At 46.0% G+C, this 25,286-nt stretch overlaps 1 protein-coding gene across 1 annotated transcript in view; it reads right to left on the reverse strand.

Moving 5' to 3' along the window:
• The window catches only part of LOC120049404 (calcium/calmodulin-dependent protein kinase type 1D-like), a 56,849-nt gene that overhangs the window by 18,262 nt on the left and 13,301 nt on the right, over positions 1-25,286 (reverse strand). Inside the window, exons 2-3 of the mRNA XM_038995672.1 lie at positions 4,125-4,256; positions 670-744 (exon numbers count right to left, since the gene is read on the reverse strand). Of these exons, the coding sequence (XP_038851600.1) occupies positions 670-744; positions 4,125-4,256 (207 nt within the window). The remainder of the gene's footprint in view (positions 1-669; positions 745-4,124; positions 4,257-25,286) is intronic.

A 25,286-nucleotide genomic window follows, 5' to 3' on the forward strand; every position in this document is an offset into this window, starting at 1 on the left:
CACAGAGACAGAGAGAGAGAGACACAGAGACAGAGAGAGAAGAGGCAGAGAGAGACAGACAGAGACAGAGTGAGAGGCAGACAGAGAGAGACAGCGACAGACAGAGACAGGAGAGACAGACAGAGACAGAAGAGACAGAGACAGAGGCAGACAGAGAGACAGAAGAGACAGAGGGAGAGGCAGACAGAGACAGACACAGCGACAGAGACAGACAGAGAGACAGAGAGAGAGGGACAGAGAGAGAGACACACAGCGACAGAGACAGAAGAGGCAGAGAGAGAGACAGACAGAGGGAGAGAGAGAGAGAGAGCGACAGAGACAGCGACAGACACAGCAACAAAGACAGGAGAGAGACACAGAGACACAGAGACAGAGAGACACACAGAGACAGAGACAGAGAGAGACACAGAGACAGAGAGAGACACAGAGACAGAGAGAGACACAGAGACAGAGAGAGACACAGAGACAGAGAGAGACACAGAGACAGAGAGAGACACAGAGACAGAGAGAGACACAGAGACAGACACAGAGACAGAGAAAGAGGGTGATAAGGAGATTCAGTAAGAAGTAGAAGGGGAGAGAGAGACAATGACAGAAATTAAGATCAAGAAATAAGACTAGATGAATGGAGAAGAGAGAGACAGACAGAGAGAGAGAGAGAAAACTTACAGCTGCATGATCAGGTAGAGGTGGTTGGAACTCTCATAGATGTCCTCCAAAGCCACTATGTTCTCATGCTTGATTCTGGAGGGACAGAAAACACAGATAACGTTAGTCTATTAGTCATGTATAACTATAACCCTTCAAACAGATGATCAGATCCCAGACTGTCTCAACCCCCATCTACACCACCTTTACCTCAGCTGTAGAGTCATCTCAAACACCTACTAAACCTGAACATAAACATAAGCCCAAGCCTTATCCTAACCCTTTCCCTCCTTTCGGTCTCTATTGATACAGTCAACACCACACTCAGGCCTCGCCATAGTAACTGCTCCATGGTGAAAGTGTATAATGTGTACACATGGTACATGCTTGTGCTGCTGTGGTGGTGGTCTGTGTGCTTGTGCTGCTGGTCTGTGTGCTTGTGCTGCTGTGGTGGTGGTCTGTGTGCTTGTGCTGCTGGTCTGTGTGCTTGTGCTGCTGTGGTGGTGGTCTGTGGTGGTGGTCTGTGTGCTTGTGCTGCTGTGGTGGTGGTCTGTGTGCTTGTGCTGCTGGTATGTGTGCTTGTGCTGCTGTGGTGGTGGTCTGTGTGCTTGTGCTGCTGGTCTGTGTGCTTGTGCTGCTGTGGTGGTGGTCTGTGTGCTTGTGCTGCTGTGGTGGTGGTCTGTGTGCTTGTCTTCGTGCCTCGTGACCCATTTGCCGATGATGTTATTGCAAGGGGGGAATAATACTGTACACACACAGGAAGCGTGAGCAGGTGGGGAGTTCAGTACATGCATTAGGAGTGTGTGATCTCTGAGCTCGTAGCGAGCGGTGGAGCGTAGAGATATGAGTCATAAATAGTCTGAGGAGAGATGGCTGAGATGAGAACACCAGGGAGAATGATGTGTGTTTAAACTCTCCCTGGGATCATGGAAGGGTAAAGCAGATGGGAACCTCAGAGTAGAGACAGAGGATTCCTGATCTCCAGTCATTACATGACAAATCCTTCCACAGTTAATGCCTTACTTTTTGGCAACTGATTCTCTGTCTCTTAGAGAAGGCCGTGTGTGTGTGTGTGCGTGTGTGTGTGAATCCCTGTCGAGCTGCAGGATCCAAATAAACTAGTAGGCGACAGAGTGGGCAGAGACTGTGGCACGACACTATACCCTAACTTCACAGAGCAAGAGAGGGAGAACCTGATCATTTCTTTGTGAATGTGTGTGTGCGCCAGTTCTCTATTTTTGACGCGTGTGTGTTTCTGAATGTGTGTTCACACGTGACCACTTGAAGTGTATACTGTACATATATACTACATATCCAAAAGTATGTGGACGCCTGCTCGTCAAACATTTCCTTCTAAAACCATGGGCATTAATATCTAGTTGGTCCCCCCTTTGGTGCTATGACAGCCTCCACTCTTCTGGGAAGCCTTTCCACGAGATGTTGGAATATTGCTTCCATTCAGCCACAAGAGCATTAGTGAGGTCGGGCACTGATGTTGGGCGATTAGGCCTGGCTCGCATTAGGCATTCCAATTCATCCCAAAGGTGTTCGATGGGGTTGAGGTCAGGGCTCTGTGCAGGCCAGTCAAGTTCTTCCACACCGATCTCGACAAACCATTTCTGTATGGAACTCTCTTTGTGCACGGGGGCATTGTCATGCTGAAACAGGAAAGGGCCTTCCCAAAACCGTTGCCACAAAGTTGGAAGCACAGAATCGTCTAGAATGTCATTGTATGCTGTAGCGTTAAGATTTCCCTTCATGGGAACTAACCATGAAAAACAGCCCCAGACCATTATTCCTCCTCCACCAAACTTTACAGTTGGCACTGTGCATTGGGGCAGGTGGCGTTCTCCTGGCAATCCACCAATCCCAGATTAGTCCATCGGACTGCCAGATGGTGAAGCATGATTCATCACTCCAGAGAACGTCTTTCCACAGCTCCAGAGTCCAATGGTGGTGAGCTTTACACCACTCCAGCCAACGGTTGGCTTTGCGAATGGTGATGTTAGGCTTGTGTGCGGCTGCTCGGCCAAGGAAACCCATTTCATGAAGCTCCCAACAAACAGTTATTGTGCTGACGTTGCTTCCAGAGGGAGTTTGGAACTCGGTAGTGAGTGTTGCAACCGAGGACTGACGGTTTTTACGCGCTACACGCTTCAGCACTCGGTGGTCCCATTCTGTAAGCTTGTGTGGCCTACCACTTCACGGCTGAGACGTTGTTGCTCCTAGACGCTTCCACTTCACAATTACAGCACTTACAGTTGACCGGGGCAGCTCTAGCAGGGCAGAAATTTGACGAACTGACTTGTTGGAAAGGTGGCATCCTATGACGGTGCCAAGTTGAACTTCACTGAGCTATTCAGTAAGGCCATTCTACTGCCAATGTTTGTCTATGGAGATTGCATGGCTGTGTGCTCGATTTTATACACCTGTCAGCAACGGTGTGGCTGAAATAGCCAAATCCAGTAATTTGAAGGGCGTCCACATACTTTGTATATATAATGTACATGTGAATGACACTGTTTGGGTATGAAGCACTGACCCTGAGGAGGTGTGTCTTGTGACCTCAGGCCATATTAGCCTGTCAATCAGCTGGTTGCCAGGAGATGCTGAGAGTGGCAGAAAGCCGAAGGTCAAACATGGAAGGCGTCAGAGGCTAGGCCACACCCCCCTCCACTGACTGGATCACCGTGACAACACCTATCCCCCATAAATATTGCCAGGGTAAAGTGGTGTCTCGCCTGTCCCTAGGGAACACGCATGGTATTCTGCAATAATAACACCAACACATACTGTAGCCGCCTACTTCTGGACAGTGAGTGACTGAGTGAGTGTGCGAGAGAGTGAGTGAGTGAGACCTTGTGGAACTACTGAGCACTGGGCCAGATCCAAGGTGATATCTGACCACACACACACACACACACACACACACACACACACACACACACACACACACACACACACACACACACACACACACTCACACTCACACTCACACTCACACTCACACTCACACTCACAAGCACAGCCAAGTCCAAGCTGTGGAGAGGGATTACTGTATTATCTAGTGACGTGGAGATGAATGTCTTTGGTTTCATCCCGTAGGTGTGTGTGTGTGTGTGTGTTCATACAGATCTCTACTCAGCTACCTGAAAATATGTATGAATAATAAGTGTAAAATACATCATGTGTTCCTCACTGGGAGAAAAGATTAGAATGAACATTCAGTAAAGTATCAGTGCTTAGGAGACAAGGTCACTAAGGAAAGAAATAGGAGACGGAGGACATTTTCAATCGTTGCTACCTACCCTGATCTCCTCTTCTGTCAGTGTGAGACTGTGGATCGTGACCTAAAGACAACAGTGAATGGGGAGGAGTGGGAGGGAAGTGAGCGTGATGGTGAGGGGCGGCAGTGTTTTCAGTTCGGTCGCCAGGGTAACAGGTGTTAGGGAGGAGAAGGTAGGTGGGAGACTTACTTGCGGAGCACGGTGATCTCGTTCTCGATGCTGCTCTCTTTCCCCTTCAGGGCCTTCTTGGGGATACACTTCACAGCAAACATCTTCCCCGTAGACCTCTCCTGGGCCAACACCACCTCAGAGAACGCCCCGCTGGGAGAGAGAGATGGAGGAAGAGAAAATATTTGATTCATCAAATTAGCAATTGTGTAAAAGACTGTTCAACACAAGTGCAGATACTAAACACAGACATGAAACAGCAAAAAAACTTAACAAGGTTTCAGATATTTATGAAGCAGAGTTCATTAATGCAGACTCGCGCTCCATGAATCTCACTGTTCTCTGTCCAGCTCATCTGAAACCCTCCAAACCACTCACTCACTATATCCCCATCACTAACACACTTCACAGCCCCTCAGCACTCACTCTATCGCTCTCTCCCTCACCGTCTCCCCCCTCTCTCTATCACTCCCACTTGTTGTCCTGTAGTTATTGTTTCATGTTCAATTTGCTCTACAATATGCTTGATCTCCTCCTTATCCTTTGTCCCAGTTCCCTCGGTCTCCCTCTCTCCCTTTCTCCACAGTTCATGTTTATTCTCACTATGTTCTCTCCTCCAGATATCGGTTCCCTTCTTCCCCGTTCCTCTCTTTCTCTCCATTTCCCTCCCTCACCTCACTTTCCTGCTGCGTTCTTCTTGTTAGCTCAGTAGGAAATCAAATTTCCTATCTGGTTTGCTTTCATTCATAAGCTGACTAATGGTGCATGCTGCTGTGCCAATCAGCAATGAAGGAACGAGGGGAGACAGGGAACACGTTCTCCCTCTTCCTCTCTACTCTCTACCCTCTTCCTCTCTACCCTCTTCCTCTCCACTCTTATTCTATTCTTCCGTTCCCCGCCTCTCCTCATCCCGCTCTTGTCTCTCCTGCCTTTGGGACATGGTGCTGGTTATGAATTCATTCATACTTCCTTTCCTCGTTCTCATCATCTCCTCCCTCCTTTCTGTCCTCCTATTTCACTCTGCTGATGGGAGTGACATAAGGCATATCAAGCATGACATCATCATTTTGGAAAGTGTACAATTTCAGTAAAACCTGAGTAATACATTATTTTATTTTTATTTAACCTTTATTGAACTAGGCAAGTCAGTTAAGAACAAATTCTTATTTTCAATGACGGCCTACCTAGGAACAGTGGGTTAACTGCCTTGTTCAGGGGCAGAACGACAGATTTTTACCTTGTCAGCTCGGGAATTTGATCTTGCAACCTTCCGGTTACTAGTCCAACGCTCTAACCACTAGGCTACCTGCCGCCCCATTAATATAACCTTAGTAATATTCAACACATCTTATTAGTGTGTGTGTGTGTGTGTCTGTGTGTGTGTGTGTGTGTAGTGCTATAGTCCAGATAGCACTAGAGACATTTAGAAGCCCCCATTTGCTGATGACTCCAAGACATCACCATCTGACACTTCACTGAAAAGCTCTAAAAACACTGATGCAGAGATAAAACAGAAATGCAGGCCTGTCGCTATGCTACACACACACACACACACACACACACACACACACACACACACACACACACACACACACACACACACACACACACACACACACACACACACACACACACACACACACACACACACACACAGGCAACCCCTCTTAACCATGGCGAAGTCACCCAGCCTCCACCCATCTCCCTCGGCTACGAGAGCCAGCTGGTCCCCCACCCACCCACCCTCGCTGGTCTGTGTAAGCAGCACGCCCATTAGGAAGGCTTGGACTGGGTCTCCATCTCTACACTCTATAGACTACGAATGTGGTTTAGTCTCTGCCCAGGGAGAAGGAAAGAGACTGACCACATACCATGAAACCAAAACGCCACAAAAGACAGGGAAGGAGAGAGAAGAGGTAACAGGAGATAGACATATACAGTAGAAATGGGAGAGAAGAGAGGGAGGCAAGCGTGGGTGAATCCTGTAATTGATAGAGAGAGAGAATCCTGTGTGTGGGTTTGAGACAGAGAAGCGCTGTATGTGTGAATGAGACCCATAAGAGAAAAGCTGAACGGCGGCGCTGCAGTACAACAAAGACAACCTTTAAAGCATTCACAAAGAACAGAGATAGAGCCACCACAGGGTACATACAGTACAGTATCAACCCCGTCGATTGGCTGGAAATCAATCTTTTTTTATTTTTTGTTGACAGGGAGCAGAGGGATTATGTAATACAGTATCTCCCCAGCTGTGTTCACACACGAAGTGGCTTTGAGTGTGTGTGTGTGTGTGTGTATGTATGGTTATTGGGGGTTGACTAGGTGTTTTGCAGTTCAAGTTTGTCCCTTCTGCTATTGCAGTTGCCGGCGACATTGGGCGATACCGTTTCCTCGTGTGCATAAACCTGGGTAATTGTCTCAGCGAGGCTCCAGTGGGTATGATTGCATTGAATGGAAACTACATGGGCAGCCTGCAGCCAGTGTAGAGTGTGTGAGTGTGTCACTCTCAGACAGATAACCATTGTGACAGGTCCTCTTGGTTAACGGGGCCCAATTGAATAATGCTGGCGCAAAGTGATCTCTCCTACAGAGACAAAGATGGGCTCTCACATGGGAGAAGCACACACAGACAGACATGCACACAGCTGTATGATGTATGTGTGTGAATGTATACATCTTTCCCCAAGGAAGAGTTGTCAAATTAGAAACACATCCTGGGTTTCTCCTCGAAAGAAAGAAAGAGAGAGAGAGAGAGAGAGAAAGAGTGTAGCTGAGAGAGAGAGAGAGAGAGAGAGAGAAAGAGTGTAGCTGAGAGAGAGAGAGAGAGAGAGAGAGAGAGAAAGAGTGTAGCTGAGAGAGAGAGAGAGAGAGAGAGAGAGAGAGAGAGAGAGAGAGAGAGAGAGAGAGAGAGAGGGAAAGAGTGTAGCTGAGAGAGAGAGAAAGAGAGTGGCTGAGAGAGAGAGAGAGAAAGAGAGAGAGAGAAAGAGAGAGAGTGGCTGAGAGAGAGAGAGAGAGAGCGTGGCTGAGAGAGAGAGAGAGAGAGAGTGGCTGAGAGAGAGAGAGAGAGAGAGAGAGAGGGAGTGGCTGAGAGAGAGAGAGAGAGAGAGAGAGAGAGAGAGAGAGAGAGAGAGAGAGAGAGAGAGAGAGAGAGAGAGAGAGAGAGAGAAAGAGAAAGAGTGTGGCTGAGAGAGAGAGAGAGAGAGAGAAAGAGTGTAGCTGAGAGAGAGAGAGAGAAAGAGTGTAGCTGAGAGAGAGAGAGAGAGAGAGAGAAAGAGTGTAGCTGAGAGAGAGAGCGAGAAAGAAAGAAAGAGTGTAGCTGAGAGAGAGAGCGAGAAAGAAAGAAAGAGTGTAGCTGAGAGAGAGAGAGAGAGAAAGAAAGAAAGAGTGTAGCTGAGAGAGAGAGAAAGAGTGTAGCTGAGAGAGGAAGAGTGTGGCTGAGAGAGGAAGAGTGTGGCTGAGAGAGGAAGAGTGTGGCTGAGAGAGAGAGAGAGAGAGAGTGAGAGAGAGAGAGAGAGAGAGAGAGAGAGAGAGAGAGAGAGAGAGAGAGTGAGAGAGTGTGGCTGAAAGAGAGAGTGTGGCTGAGAGAGAGGCTGAGAGAAGAGGCTACGAGAGAGACAGGCTGAGAGAGAAAGAGAGAGAAAGAGAGAGAGAGAGAGAGAGAGAGAGAGAGACTGTGGCTGAGAGGGAGAGAGATTACTATAATAGACTCACAAGGTGACAGTGACACAATAACACTGATACTGACATGCAGGATTAGTGGCTTCCCCACTAAATAGTGGCATTAGGGGGGCCGATTGAGCGGCTGCTTTAACCCTCCTCTGACTACACTACCTAGAAGCCTCCATTGTCATTCCATTCCATGCCTATACTCCGCTGCAAGCTGTAATGCTTGGCTTCCTCTGAGCAAGTGTCAGTTTGCATTTACAGATGATTATTGATTTTGAATCTTACTATAAGTTCACTGTAATGTCCAGAGTTGGCAACTAACATGGACATGTATTGTACATGTTGTCTATTTATAGTCTGTATGGAATATCAATACATTTTATGATTCATATCCACTATACAAATCGAGAAATATATCATATCACTAAGATTTTCCAAAACGGCGATACATGGTTCTTCAGTTGAAAGGTTCAATTGTTAGTGGACAACAGAATGACACTTTCACTCCGTTTTTTCACTTTCAAATGTATGCCCAACAATAACCATTGATTTCAAAGTTGAACAAACCATACACATCTATGTACAAGGACGACTTCTAACAGTTTCCACTGAAAGTTTGACAAAAACTCATTTATTGGAAGAACTGTGCAGATGCTCACTTTGGTAACAGAATCTATCTTCGGTTTCTATTCAATCAAAAACGAAAACGCTTGCTCCGAATGAAGATTCAAAGATGTCTGCAGAAAGAATGGGCTGTCAGATATGACATGCCACCTTGAATTTGAACAAACCTCTTTTGGTTATTGAACTATAGTAAGTGAAGTAGATTTACACCCGGTAACGGAATAACACATAAGTCCATTCTTGTGGGAAGCTGCTATAGACCACCAACTGCTAACAGTCAGTATCTGGATAATATGTGTGAAATGCTTGATAATGTATGTGATATCAACAGAGAAGTATATTTTCTGGGTGATTTTAAATATTGACTGGATTTCATCAAGCTGCCCGCGAAAGAAAAAACGTCAAACTGTAACCAGTCCCAGCAACCTGGTTATCAGTCAACCTACCAGGGTAGTTACAAACAGCACAGGAATGAAATCGTCAACATGTATTGATCACATCCTTACTAATGTTGCAGAAATTGTAGTGATCACAATACACTAGCCATATCTAGGAAAACCAAAGTTCCAAAGGCTGGACCTAATATAGTGTATAAGAGATCATACAATATGTTTTGTAGTGATTCCTATGTTGATGACGTAAAGAATATTTGCTGGTCTGTGGTGTGTAATGAGGAGCAACCAGAAGCTGCACTTCACACATTTATGAAATTGCTTATTCCAGTTACTAATAAACATGCACCCATTAAGAAAATGACTGTAAAAACTGAAATCCCTGTGGATTGATGAGGAATTGAAAAATGTTATGGTTGAGAGAGATGACGCTAAAATAAATGTCAAATAAATCTGTCTGCACAACCGTTGGGCAAACATACTGCAAATTGAGAAATCATTTGACTAAACTGAATAAAAATAAGAAACTATACTATGAAACAAAGAAAAAAGATAAAAAGATAAAAAGAATAATAGTAAAAAGCTTTGGAGCACCTTAAATGAAATGATGGACATAAAGACAAACTCAGCTCCATCATTCAGATGGCTCATTAATCACAAAACCCACTGATATTGACAATTACTTTCATAATTTTTTCCTTGGCAAGATTAGCAAACACAGGGATGACATGCCAGCAACAAACGCTAACACTTCACATCCAAGTAGAACTGATAAAATGATGAAAGACAAGCGTTGTCATTTTGAATTCCGTAAAGTGAGTGTGGAAAAGGTGAAAAAAAGGATTGTTGTCTATCAACAATGACAAGCCACGGGGTCTGACAGCTTGGATGGAAAATTACTGAGGATAATAGCGGATGATATTGCCACTCCTATTTGCCATATCTTCAATTTAAGCCTACTAGGTGTGTGACCTCAGGCCTGGAGGGTAGCAAAAGTCAGCCTGTTACCAACCCTTAGTAAACTTCTGGGAAAAATGGTGTTTGACCAGATACAATACTATTTACTGTAAACAAATTGACAACAGACTTTCAGCCCGCTTACAGGGAAGGACATTCAACAAGCACAGCACTTACACAAATGACTGATGATTGGCTGAGAGAAATGATAAAAAGATTGTGGGGCTGTTTTGTTACACTTCAGAGTAAAGCCAGTGTGTCTATGTACACAGATGACTCAACAATATTCACTCCAGCAAGTAAAACCACTGCAACACTTAACAAAGAGCTGCAGTTAGTTTCAGAATGGGAGGCAAGGATTAACTCCTAAATATTACAAAAACTAAAAGCATTGTATTTGGGACAAATCATTCACTAAACCTCAACTAAATCTTCTAATGAATAATGTGGAAATTGAGAAAGTTAAGGTGACAAAACTACTTGGAGTAACCCTGGATTGTAAACTGTCGAGGTCAAAACATGTTGACACAACAGTAGCTAAGATGGGGAGAAGTCTGTCCATAATAAAGCGCTGCTCTGCCTTCTTAAAAACACTATCAACAAGGCAGGTCCTATAGGCCTTAGTTTTGGTCGCACCTGGACTACTGTTCAGTCGTGTGGTCAGGTGACCCAGCGGGACCTCGGAAAATTACAATTGGCTTAGAACAGTGCAGCACAGCTGGCCCTTAATTGTACATGGAGAGCTAACATGAATAATATGCATGTAAATCTCTCATGACTCAAAGTGGAGATCAACTTCATCACTACTTGTTTTTGTAAGCCACGAGAGGTTTACATGCATTTTATTCATGTGTGTGCTAGAGTGCGCACTCTACACACACGTACACTGTAATATTGTTGTATGGTGGTATTATACATTTTGTATTGTAGATATATAGTGGTGTAATAATGTTATATGATGTACTGTTTTATATTTTGTTTTAATGTGTGATGTAAGTGCCTCAATGTGTTTGGACACCAGGAAGAGTAGCTGCTGCCTTGGCAGGAACTAATGGACCCCAGGAAGAGTAGCTGCTGCCTTGGCAGGAACTAATGGACCCCAGGAAGAGTAGCTGCTGCCTTGGCAGGAACTAATGGACCCCAGGAAGAGTAGCTGCTGCCTTGGCAGGAACTAATGGACGCCAGGAAGAGTAGCTGCTGCCTTGGCAGGAACTAATGGACGCCAGGAAGAGTAGCTGCTGCCTTGGCAGGAACTAATGGACCCCAGGAAGAGTAGCTGCTGCCTTGGCAGGAACTAATGGACCCCAGGAAGAGTAGCTGCTGCCTTGGCAGGAACTAATGGACCCCAGGAAGATTAGCTGCTGCCTTGGCAGGAACTAATGGACCCCAGGAAGAGCAGCTGCTGCCTTGGCAGGAACTAATGGACCCCAGGAAGAGTAGCTGCTTCATTGGCAGGAACTAATGGACCCCAGGAAAAGTAGCTGCTACCTTGGCAGGAACTAATGGACCCCAGGAAGAGTAGCTGCTGCCTTGGCAGGAACTAAATGGGGATCCCTACTAAATACATCATGGGTTCCTGATCTGTAAATTCATAATGATGGATATGAATGTCATTCTCCTCATGTTTCACAAGTTTGGACATCACAGCACAGTAGAGTGCAGTACAGTAGAGTACAGTACAGTACAGTACACTGTATTCTACTGTACTTTTCTTTACCGCATTGTGTTGCACTGTATTGCAATGCACTCTACTGACTGTATAGTACTGTGCTGGACTATATTCAGTGCTGTATTGTACTGTGTTCTAATCACTGTACTGTACTATCCATACAGTACGTCTACGAGAGGTTTAAATTTGTTCCAGTCCTGTCAGTCTGTGGACGTTAACATCAAGACCAAGGTGGCCTGAACAAATTTCACATACTTTTCAGCGTACAGTGTCGGTGCTCAGTGGGTGAGGATGCTGGTTACAGTAAATGGAAAGAGAGGGGGTGGGGGGGGGGGGGGGGGGGTCATGGGTAAGAGCTGGGAGAGGTGACATTAACTGGAGAGAGAGGGAGGGGTTGTCCAGATGCAGACTTTTAACACACTTGGTTTGACCACCAGACAACAGAAAGACAAAAGAAAAGTTATTTTACATTGGAGTCATTTAGCCCAGGGTTCCTCCAAAATGAAATACAAGTGTGGATATTAGTTGGCAGGACTCTTTACCTCAATATTACTGTGTATTTATGATGCCTTTTAAGACTTTATCTGGTAGATGTTTACTAAGACCCTTTTCCATCTGTTTGACCACAAATCAAAAGACAGTACTTTTGCCAAAATGTTAAGATGGAAAATGGTTGAAAAATGTATCTATGCCTTCATTTCCCAAAAATAGACTCTTAGCTTTCACATGACAAGCTCCTATAAACGTTGGTGCTCATGGGTCCTTTTCGACGGAAATGGCCCTGACAAAACAACCGTCTACAATTAAACCTGATTGCAGGGGAGGCATGCTGATGACAACTGCTGCTGAAACACATTCACATGAGACAACTTCAAAAAGCCAGAATCATATTTGTTCGATTCTAACGTTTCCCATGAGGTACTGGGAGTACGAACGTGAAGAGCCTTTATGGAAAGCGCTGCTGCACTTCAGAAGTGCATCTTTGATTTTGCCTGATGTTTGCCTGCCATTACTCTACCCCTGTACGCACCACAACATACCTGACGTGTAGACTTCAGATCCATCTAGAGAACCACCAACCCCGCAGTGTGACAAAGGACCAACCACTGCTGCAGATGTAAGGTGGGCCCATTCTTACACATATGTTTATGTATTCTCTGTAAAGGCCTTCGAGGTGTTGAGAATAAAGAGGCTCTGAATAATGCTGGTGTCTGAATAGAGAGGCTGGGTGCAATAATGACATTTAGACTGAACGCCTTCCCTTTTGTGTTACTGGGTAAGGCTGACTGTGACTGGACTCACTGTTCCACACGAGTGAGTGAGTGAGTGAGTGAAGCAGAGAACGAGGGAGAGAGATAACGACACACACCAGAGCAAGGACAATTATACATCACTGAACTACCGTCATCCCTGCCGAGCTCCACACTAACGCCACACACACACACACAAATTCAAAGAGAGCTGGGGTGGAGAGTGAGAGAGGTAGGCAAGAGAGAGGGACGCAGTGAGAGAGAAACAGAGATGAAGCGGCCAAGAACGAGCGTGTGTGCGTGCGTACGTGCATGTGCTAGTATTACGGCAGTGAGAGAGAGAAAAAGAGATAGAAAAAGAGGAGGATGAGATTGAATGCAGATGAGATGGAGCTTTTGGCCGGTATGGGAAAGAAACGCTCCTATATGGTCTCAAGAAGCTAACTGGCTAATTGTTTCACACACTGCTCAGATAGAGACGTATCAATATACAGGCGTTGCTCAGATAGGAGGTGGGAGTTAGAACAGGTGCTGGAGAGGAGGAGGAGGAGGGGGGGTATGGAGAGGAACGGCATGTGATTAAATGACTTAAAAAAGAAGGAGAAGCTCATCTACAAAGCTGCTATCATTAGAGCTGATTAAATGTGCCATGTTTTAGGATTTACAGGATGGAGACTATCAGCCACTGAGACTCTAGAGTTTCTCTTTCTTTCGCCCTTTCACTCTCCTTCTCTCTCTCCCTCTTGCTCCCTCTCTCCTCTTAACTTTCCTCTAGTCATTAACTTCGCTATGAGGTTGATGTAGCATCTTCATTTTGAATGGAGCTTAACAGCTATTTAGCATTCAGGACAAACCATCTCAGAATTAGCAAACTGATCAACTAAAGTGTGAATAAAAAAGGTCTCAAATCGAAATGCAGATTGTGTGTTCTACTAGGAGAAAACAAATGCACCACAAAGGCATGCACAAACCCACCACACACACACTCACGCACACACATTTGGTTCTCTAAAATACCCAGAAACAGCAAGGAGCCAGCATGATCACTCCAATCCCCAAAACTGAGATTAAACACAGCCCAGATTACCAGGGCCTCTCATATAAAATTAATCTCCAATCTCCCTGGCTGATCCCTGGCCTGCATTGTCCTCCCAGCAGAAACAGTTCTGTTCCCAATGTCCCCATGCACAAATCTCTCTGCTCTGACCTCTGCACACTCAAAACATCCCTCCATCAAGATACCCACGATCAGCTCTAACACAAATCCCTATCCTCATATCTCAATTACAGCCCCACCAGAAAATATCACTATACCTCACAATACAATATTATCTACAACAGTTGCATTGAAAATGGTGTGCAATCATGAAGACTGGCCTGGGCACATGTGATGTTAACAGTTCGTAAGACATAGGTTGTGGGGGGATGAACGGATGAGCCTATTCAATTCTGAGCGGTCAAGTCCTGTGAGCCTATACACTGAGTGTACAAAACATTAGGAACACCTTCCTAATATTGAGTTGCACCCCCTTTTGCCCTCAGAACAGCCTCAATTCATTGGGGCGTGGACTCTACAAAGGTGTCGAAAGTGTTCCACAGGGATGCTGGCCCAGGTTGACGCCAATGCTTCCCACAGTTGTGTGAAATTGGCTGAATGTCATTTGGGTGGTGGACCATTCTTGATACACACGGGTAAATGTTGAGCATGAAAAACCCAGCAGCGTTGCAGTTCTTGACACATTCAAACCAGTACGTCTGGCACCTACTACCATACCTCGTTCAAAGGCACTTAAATATTTTGTCTTGCCAATTCACCCTCAATGACACACACACACAATCCATGTCTCGATAGAGTACCACAGTATGAGTCACAATACCCATAAAACCTAGAGGTCAAACAGGTAAATGGTACCAATCGTTTTTCCACAATTCATTTTCCCTATAAAGGATTTTACAAACATTTAAAATAAGGGCTGTGTTTAGTGTAGGCTTACCCAGGCGTGACATTTTGATAACCGTGTAAATTTCTTCACATTTTCAAACAGTCCATTTATATTTTCCAACAGGGCTATACATTTGGGTGAGTAAAAAAAATAAAATAAAAAGTAATCGCCTGAGTAGCCTCGTTTCACTGCCAAAAATAAAATGCAACTATTGTTCAGCGAAATAACACCCCAATGTCAAATACAGGCAGCCTAGTCAAATAATTAACATCCAAACACATTAACCATCACTCTCTCGTGGGAATTCCACTAATGGTCTGTATGTAGCCAAACGTAGCTGCTGCTCATTCCGTTTGCTCGAAAATGGATAAATGGTATTAAAAAAAAGTAAGGCCCGTGTCCATAGAGACACATACCAGCTCTACTGGTAGTACTGCTACTACCAGCAGTACTAAACCTGCACCTGTCGACGACACAAGTTGTTCTGCTTCCACAAGCACATCCAATGCTAGCATCAGTAATTCTACATGTGTTGTTAGCCCAGCTAGCATGGACACTGACAGTTGTGAAACTGATTAAGCCGAAGAGCTACTGCCCCCTTACCCGGGAAAGCACCGAACAGACATGGACGTTGGACCATCGACCATCGGCAGGTCATGGCTGGCTGGCGGCTCTGGCGGCTCCTGGCTGGCGGGCGGCTCTGGCGGCTCCTGGCTGGCGGGCGGCTCTGGCGGCTCCTGTCTGGCGGGCGGCTCTGGCGGCTCCTGTCTGGCGGGCGGCTCTGGCGGCTCCTGTCTGGCGGGCAGCTCTGGCGGCTCCTGTCTGGCGGCTCCTGACTGACGGACGGCTCTGGCGGCTCCTGACTGACGGACGGCTCTGGCGGCTCCTGACTGACGGACGGCTCTGGCGGCTCAGGATAGACGGGCGGCTTTGAAGGCTCAGGACAGACGGGCGGCTTTGAAGGCTCAGGACAGACGGGCGGCTTTGAAGGCTCAGGACAGACGGGCGGCTTTGAAGGCTCAGGATAGACGGGCGGCTTTGAAGGCTCAGGACAGACGGACAGCGCAGACGGCGCTGGGCAGACGGCAGACTCTGGCCGGCTGAGGCGCACAGTAGGCCTGGTGCGTGGTGCCGGAACTGGTGGTACCGGGCTAGAGACAGACACCACAGGGCGAGTGCGTGGAGGAGGAACAGGGCTCTGGAGACGCACTGGAAGCCTGGTGCGTGGTGTAGGCACTGGTAGTACTGGGCTGGGGCGGGGAGGTGGCGCCGGATATACCGGACCATGCAGGCGTACTGGCTCCCTTGAGCACCGAGCCTGCCCAACCTTACCTGGTTGAATGCTCCCCGTAGCCCGACCAGTGCGGGGAGGTGGAATAACCCGCACTGGGCTGTGTTGGCGAACCGGGGACACCATGCGTAAGGCTGGTGCCATGTATGCCGGCCCGAGGAGACGCACTGGAGACCAGACGCGTTGAGCCGGCTTCATGGCACCTGGCTCAATGCCCAATCTAGCCCGGCCGATACGAGGAGCTGGGATGTACCGCACCGGGCTAAGCCCACGTAGAGGAGACAACGTGCACTTTACCGCATAACACGGTGTCTGCCCGTACTTTCGCTCTCCACGGTAAGCTCGGGGAGTTGGCGCAGGTCTCCTACCTGACTTCGCCACACTCCCTTGTAGCCCCCCCCCCCCCCCCCCCCAAGAAATTTTTGGGCTTGACTCTCAGGCTTCCAGCCTCGCTTCCGTGCTGCCTCCTCATACCACCGCCTCTCGGCTTTAGCTGCCTCCAGCTCTTCACGAGGGCGGCGATATTCTCCAGGTTGTGCCCAGGGTCCCTTACCGTCCAGAATTTCCTCCCATGTCCAGAAGTCCTGTGTATGCTGCCGCTGCTGTCGCTGCTGCCCGTTACCACGCTGCTTGGTCCTTGGTTGGTGGGTGATTCTGTAACGCTCGTCTTCCTCCTCGTCTGAAGAGGAGCAAGGATCGGACCAAAACGCAGCGTGGGTTGAATACATAATAATTTTAATAATAATAACGAAGACGAAAAAAACACTTGAACAAACTACAAAATAATAAACGACGTTAACAGACCTGAACTTGAGAACACATAAAACATGAACGCACAAACAGGTAGGAACAAACAAACGAACGAACGAAACGAAACCGTACCGTGTGGTGAAACAAACACAGACACAGCAACAATCAGCCACAAACAAACAGTGAGAACAGCCTACCTTAATATAGTTCTCAATCAGAGGAAACGTAAAACACCTGCCCCTGATTGAGAACAATATCAGGCTAATACAATGAACCCAACATAGAAACATATAACATAGAATGCCCACCCAGCTCACATCCTGACCAACTAAACAATACAGAACAAAGGAAATAAGGTCAGGAACGTGACACTCGTTCTCCTATTCCAGCCTGGTCTCTGTGGTCATTGGGCCCTGTGCCTATCTGTAGCCTAGTGACAGTAGTGACGGGTGACTGAACAACGTGATCACTGACTGTCCCGGAGGTGACAATGGGCTCCACTAATTATGACTATGGATGACCTGTCTGCGCTGTCAGTGTTTGAGAGAGTGAGAGACTTGAATATATGCGTGTCAGTGTCGGTGTGTGCGCGAGCGTTTGTCTGTGTGTGTGAGTGAGTGTATGCGGGCATTCATGCATGGGTATGTTTGTGTGTGTGCGCGCGTGTGTGTGTGGGAGTAAACGACTACATCTTCTCAATCAACATCGCTGTTCAAATACAGCTAAATCACCACAGGCACCAGGTGGATATGTACGGATACAGATCAGGGAATGTGTGACCCGTATGTCACTACCTCACAGGAGTGGCATTTGAAAAGTCATTTTTTTCCAAATCCGGTTTTTGGCAGAAATGCCCTTCGGGTGCCTTAATAACAAACTTGTATGCCATCTATAAATACGAATAAACTTGATAAAATTATGATTTTAATTGGTTTAGCCACAGAGAAATACAGGGACCTTCCCAATTGCCATGATTGGCTGAGATAATGGGCTGGATGTTCTACCGTTTCTTTTTTTTAAAAGATATCATGAAGAACTGAAAAAGTGTTGCTACTGCTCTCAACAATGCTACCCGGAAGTTAGTAGAGCTATCAACAAAGATCAGTGGAAAGTTGTGATACTTTCTGGAAAACGATCGTGCCATGCTGACTCTCTCTGACTGAAAATGAATCAGACGATGAGGAAATCCCTGATTTAGGTAAAAGCATTTTAAATTGAACCAGACATTGTAATGGTCTTCTGGTGTGATGGGGAAGAAATTACGATCAACAGTGTTGTCACGGAAGATGACTGAGTTTTGAAATCAGTGTAATGACCGGTGGAAGCAGAGAGATGATTGCCGAATGCGGAGCGAGTCTAGAAGAAAAACACATAAGGCTGTTGTATAAAACACCCGTCTCTTGATTACATATTCAAACTAAGGGCAACCATGGCATCCATGACATAGAGGGAGAAGCATTCATTTATGTATACGGGTAAGAGTCTAGCTACATTTTCAGATATTATACATTTCAAATTTTGTCAGAAAGTCGTTTTCATTGCAAGTTCAAATCTAATTTTATTTGTCACATGCGCCGAATACAACAGGTGTAGACCTTACCGTGAAATGCTTACTTACGAGCACTTAACCAACAATGCAGTTCAAGAAACAGAGTTGAGAAAATATTTACCAAATAAAAAGTATCTAAAAGTAACAAGAAAATTGAAAATGGAGGGGGGTGGGGGGGGGGGTCAGTGTAAGTAGTCCGGAATAATTGTTCAGCCTTCTTATGGCTTGGGGGTAGAAGCTGTTAAGGTGCCTTTTGGTCCTAGACTTGGCGCTCCGTTACCGCTTGCCGTGCAGTAGCAGAGAGAACAGTCTATGACTTGGGAGACTGGAGTCTTTTACAATTTTTTGGGCCTTCCTCTGACACCGCCTAGTATATAGGTCATTGGATGTCAGGAAGCTTGACCCCAGTGATGTACTGGGCCGTACGCACAACCCTCTGCAGTGCCTTACGGTCAGATACCGAGCAATTGGCATACTAGGCGGTGATGCAACCGGTCAGGATGCTCTCGATGGTGCAGCTGTAGAACCTTTTGAGGATCTGGGGACCCATGCCAACTCCCTTGAGGGGGAAAAGGTGTAGTTGTGCCCTCTTCACAACTGTCTTGGTGTGTTTGGACTATGATAGTTGGTTGGTGATGTGGACACCAAGGAACTTGAAACCCTCGACCAGTAGCACTTCAGCCCTGTCAATGTTAATGGGGGCCTGTTCAGCCCCCCTGTTCATAAATTAAAGTGTACTGTTAGCTAGCTAGCTGACGTTAACTGGCTGGCTCGCAAACTAACGTTACTAATAATATTACAGATTATAAACGTATCTCAGAAACTATATGCATTGCTAATTATAGACTAATGTTAGCTAGATAGCTAATATTGAACCTAGTTGGTTAGCTTTAGCTACCTGCACATTCATGCATGGTAGTATGAGTTGGGATTATGGTGCATTGTTTAGCTAGCTACATGTCTAAACAAAATACTTAACTTTACAAGTAACCATTTCACTGTACCGTTTACACCTTCTGTATCCTGTGCATGAGACAAATAAAGATTTTATTTGTAGTGTGCGTTTACCAGAGATGGTAATGTGAAGAACATGACCTGCATCAAAGTCAGATTATGATATAGGCCAAGGCCTAGATATAATGTATTTTTAATACTACTTTTTGCTACTAATTTCACCACTTTTAGCCTTGAAATCTGTGGTTGTTCACTATACTACCTTAAATCACTCTGTTTAGCACATAACTTCACATGTGAATCCTTAAAGAGATGGGTGGGGCTAAGGCTTAAGAGGGTGTGAACGATGCTGAATGGGTTTAGACAAAGAGCGCTCCAGTAAGTGTACCAAAACATTCACAGCACATTCTCAAAAGTGGGGTTACAAGTTTATCAACTTCCAAAGCAGAATTACTTTCCCATTGTTCCCCCAACTGTAGTGTATGATATACCATTTTTCTAGCTCTGAGTCTCTACTTTTAACCAATGTAAAAAACACAATTTCAAACGTTGCTACATAGAACAGAATCCAGGTGGTGGCTCACATATCAATCTCTATCGCCAACATCATGCTATAAACTCTGGCAAAAACAAGCCTGTGTTTTGCATTCCCCTGTTCCTGATGTTAGCAACAGAGCGGTGGTGTTGCTAAGGAGCTTACCAGCCTAACGGAGTGAGTAATGTCTTATTGATGATTAGATACAGCGGCTTGAAGCTGCCTTTTCCAACAGCATGGGCCACGAGATACACCCTCACACAGAGAGAAGGGGGGGGGGGAGCAGTCAGCTCTTTCTACAGCCCAAAAGGACAGTCATACTGTCTTATTACCTCAGCTTCCCTCATCCTGACTCTTTCCATTCCAGCAAACACAGACTATTCAACGCAGACGAGCAGAACAGACAGCGAGGGAGAGAAAAAAAAGAGCGAGAGAAAAGGGATGGCGAGAGAGAGAAAAAGAAAGGAAAAGAGCGAGAGAGATTATGGAAAAAGGTAGACAGACCAGAAAAAGAGATGTTCAGGAGAGAGGGTGAGGGAGGGAGAGAAAGAGAAACAGGAGGGAAATTATGAGAGCGAGGGATAGTGATGAGGGTTCATAGTCATAAGGATAACATGTGGAGATTTAATTCAATGAAAAGGGGCCTCTGTTTGAGCAGTAATGTAGAGAGGAGAGGACACGCATCCTTTCGTGTCTACCACCACATCACAAAATGAACTGGGATCCGAACTGCGTTTTCTCCTATTTTTCCTCTGCAATCTGCCTTCAAAATGCTACAGCCTATTGTTGAATGGGTGGAAATCAGAAGTGAACATGGATATATCCCTCTCTCTCTTACATCTATAACGTATATATACAAACTGGGAGGTGTAGAGGTTTTCAAACCACAAAGACATACATTCACCATGGTAACGGCTAGAGACCATTAGGAGCTGGGACTGTCACGGCCGGCCCGCTCATTAGGCAGCCGCCGAGGGTGGCAGATTGACGAAAGGCGTAATTTTCTGAGCTAAACTGACCAAGACGCACTTCCAACAACAGCACTTAAAACCTCACATTGTTCTACCCAGAAACAATGACAATCTCTCTCAACCAGTGGGATTTTTAGGTGAGCGCTGATGCCACCCTGTGATAAGCAGTGCCCACTTTCACAGGCAGGGGTGCAAAAATATTTTGCTTGTCCATTGCCAGCGTGCCTCTCCAGGGTGCTGTTGGGACGCGTCGCTGCGGCACTCCACCAACATTCCATCAAAAAAATGTCATCCAACATAAATCATGTAGCAGATCTAGTCTATGGTAGAAAGAGTATGTGGTCTTCTCTGTAGCTTACAGGCTGGAGATAAAATGTATGACAATATAATGAGACAGACACTTTTTACATCATGCACGTTTCTCCCATCACATAGCCTAACCTAAAATGTGCTAAGTCAACAACAACAACAAACATGCTGTCATGGTAACAAACATGTAGAATGGACAGTCACCGTTGTTCAGGAGTGTCACCCCATTGTCATGATCAGTGGCTTCAAGTTTGCATCTGTACATTATTGACAAGCTGATCATAGCGGGGAAAAAATTAAATACTTCAGCGTCTCCCGCTGTGTAAACACATTGCAAATAGGCTCACGATAACTCCTGATAAAGTTGGGTAGCTGATATTCAGAGCTGAAATAGCCAAATTGATTCGTCACAATGACCTATTTAACAAACTGTGGACCTACCACATGATGGGCATTCATCAAATTCCATTTCAGGCAACACTGTAGGCTACCCCTCAGTAAGCATGGACCGACACCTTTTGGAAGTATTCTTTTGGTGCCATCCCGACCAGCCTTGATTTCCACATCCACGGACATAGTTTTTTTGTCCCGTCCTGACCAATTCTGAACCAATCATAGACGTCTATGTTTGGTTCAGATTTTGTCCGGTCTGGACCAGCCTTGATTTGTCCCAAACAGAGACATCTATAAATGACTTGTTTTCAACTTTCATTCAGAACCAAAAATTAGCCTGACTTTTTTTTCAACATCCAGAAAAGATGCGTTTTCAACTTCCTGGAAAATATGTATTTTAAAAACATACAGAAAATACATGTTCACCTTTCATTCAGAACCTAAATTGAACCTAACTTCAACGCCTGGAAAGCATACGTTTTTGACATCATTTTACTGGGACTATTCTAGTTTTGTGGGGGGAGGGGGCATTTTTTGGTCTCGTCTAGCGAGGCAGAATGGCAAGGGCCCTGAATACAGTACATCAGCTATGAGGCTTTCCCCTGTATTTACATAACTACCATGGCAACCACTGGTTAACCTATGGGCCGCAGCCAGCAGAGGACTGGCTCAGTGCTGTTAAGAACTTAAGTCAGTCAACCACAGCGCAAAAATCAATATGACCTCTCTCTCTCTGTGTGTGTATGTGTGTGGTTTATCTATAACGCCAACAGCAGCTCTCTGCTCTGTATGTTGAGAGGTGAGAGAGAGAGAGCTGTTGTGATGACAGACCAGAGCCCCTCTGATGCCAGCGGAGTTGAGCAGGTAGGCGACTCAGCAGTTCATATTTTATCATGACCTTGCAGCTTTCCTATTCCCGCTTGGAGAGAAGAGAGATAGCCCAGCAACAGCAAACTCTGTACTGTACTGTGTGTTCCCTTGATAGGAGGCCTCACAAAACACGCACACCTGATGGACCACTGGGCATTATGCTCAGCTTTCTGGCTATACATACACCTGCTGAGAGGCACGTGGTCAGACACACCCTCGCAGTCTGCTAACAAAGAGAGTGAATGCCGCTACACCAACTCCTGCTAGCGCACCACATGGTGTCAGAGGAAGGCTGGGGCTAAACGGAGACTCCACGTCAATCCCACAGACACAGCTTCCAGTTAGCTTGTTAGCCTGATCGTCTCATACCGCTCACATCTGCAATTAGAGATAGACATTGAGAGAGATGTTCCCCTTCCCTTCAGTGCTCCTCCTCTTTCATAGCACAAGAACAACGCGCACACACACACACACGCACACACACAGAAGATTGCATGATTGTGCCTTGTTTGGGTGTTGCCTAACCTTATGAGTCATAGTAGAAGCTGATTGGTAAGGCTGCTCCAACAGCTCTTACAACAACTGTTTGTCAGCAAGCTTGTTAGCATAGTCATTGATTAGCTACAGTATCTCCAGCACTGCCTCATCAAACGACAAGAACGTGTGAGGGAGGGGATGGAAAAAGAGAGGGAGAGGAGGGGCATTGTAGACTCTAGAGGGATGGGAAGAGAGAGGGGGCGGCTTGGGGGTGGGTGTAGTAGGACACGGTCATGTGCTTTGTACCTGCAGCGCCAGCAAAAGCCCCAATTAATAACAAACAGAGTCCTGTTGCTCTGACGTAGCTAATAACAGCTGGCAATTATGCTAACAAGGCCATTATGGAGATGCTCAGGAGCTGCTGTTTGATTTCCGCTCTCTGTTGTCACACTGTACCGGGGGACACAGTGTGTTAAGAGGAGGGGGAGGGATGCAGCCAGGATCAACTTTGAAATGTCCCGAGGACGTCGGGGAAAGCCTTCAAAACCGGCCACTAGGGGCAACAGTGAGCGCTATTACCATGAAGTAGGCTTGGGTTTTGCAAAGGCGTTGTGGATGGTAATCCCATGACTCTGGATCCAAAGGTCGCGTGTTCAATACCAGTGGTAGACACTCGTTTTTAAATTGTATGGTTTCAACCCTATCCCAAACCTTAACCCTTAACTGAACAATTCAGAATGAATGCCTAAACTTGACATTTGAACCCTATCCAAAACCTTAATGTTTTTCAGAGAATCTGAAGTCAAATTGGTAAAACCGTGAGATCTTGATGTGATTCTCAGAGTCTGCCTTCATGCACACAGATACACACTGATGTCTGTGATATGGGAACATGAGACGCCAATGTAGTAAGAAGTACATGAGGCAGTCTCGCTTTGAGTCCTGTCTTTCTGGGTACACTGCATTTCCGTGTGTGTGTGTGTGTGTGTGGAGACTCAGTGTCTGGCTTCAAGCTAATCAAAAGGACAGGCAGCGGGGGAAATGTGATCAGTGGCCCACATCAAACACCAGGCATGATGAGAGTGCTCCTCAGACACAGGGACACGTGCACGTACACCAACTAGACGAGCAACCGTCATCCCACCTCCACACTTCACTCTCTCATATAGAGTGGTTTTGGGGCTACAAATCAAATCGCATTTGTCACGTGAGCCGAAATACGACCTTACAGTGAAATGCTTACTTACAAGCCCTTAAACCAACAGTGCAGTTTTAAGAAAATACCATCCCCCCAAAAAAAGTTATAATAACAAATGCTTAAAGTGCAGCAGTAAATAACAATAGCGGGGCTATATACAGGGAGTACCGGTACAGAGTCAATGTGCGGGTGCACCGGTGTCAAGGTAATATGTACATACAAGGGCATGTATCAGGGTATAGACTCCCCATCTCCCCTACCTCTCGCTCTCTCTCTCCCCCACACCTCTCCCCCTCCCTCACCTCTCTCTCTCCCCCTCCCTCACCTCTCTCTCTCCCCCTCCCTCACCTCTCTCTCTCCCCCTCCCTCACCTCTCTCTTTCCTCTTTCATACAGACATGGATAGGCAGTATTATAACGGTGTTAAAACTGTCAAGGCTAGTTATAGAGTCTGGCTCTGGGATCTGAGCTTACTCTACAAACACCATTCTGACAGGAGGAGGCAGGGGGGGCGGGGAGAGAGAGAGATATGGAGGGAGGGGGAGATGGAAAGAGAGAGAGAGAGCCCTTAGGGAGTGAGGGATGGAGCACAGTGTATGGAAAATCCTGGATGAGGATACCTACTGAATAGTGCGTGTATGTGTACATTGTGAGCATTACTGAAACCATGGTGGTGACCAAGACCGCATTATGTGCAAGTGCGTGTGTGTAATAGCAGCGGTTGCTGGCTGGCCAGACAGAGCCAGTCTGAGCGCAGCCTTGAGTGCCGTTTAAGGACAACGCTAGCCAAGCTATAACAAAACACACACACACTAACAGATCATAAATCAAGATACAGTACAACACAGCCGGGGCTTTGAAATGTGACTCACATACACACACTGCTTCTGAAGAGAAATAAGGTAATGGACCTTTCTGTAAGTGTCACCTATAAAACAGAGAAAGGTGTGTGTGTGTATATAGTGTGTGTACTGTGAATATGTTTGTAGAGGTTCTATACATGTGCAATGTGTGTGTGAGTGTGTGTGTGTGGGTGTGAGCTTCCATGCATGTGTGCCTTTCTGCTTGTGTGGGCTTAAATTGCCTGCCTGGAAGACAAATGTTCCTACTGTTTACGGCCAAACAGTATTTAGACTTTGGCCTGTCTGGAGATGAGATATTATGCCAATGTGCCTCTTTCTCTATACGAGTTTGCCAAAGCACTGATTCCATTACCTCTAATCATTTACTACTGGATATACCATTCTTTTATTACCAAGACAATGGCTGATATCTTCAGATGAATCTCTTACGATTTGCACATATTACATACGATTGCTTTCCCACAGTAAGGTGTGACAGTAGTGGTGACTCGGGAGAGCGAGAGGTTCACTGTAATGAGAACTG

This window comes from Salvelinus namaycush, chromosome 6, assembly GCF_016432855.1.
Source record: "Salvelinus namaycush isolate Seneca chromosome 6, SaNama_1.0, whole genome shotgun sequence".
In the NCBI taxonomy this organism is placed as follows: domain Eukaryota; kingdom Metazoa; phylum Chordata; class Actinopteri; order Salmoniformes; family Salmonidae; genus Salvelinus; species Salvelinus namaycush.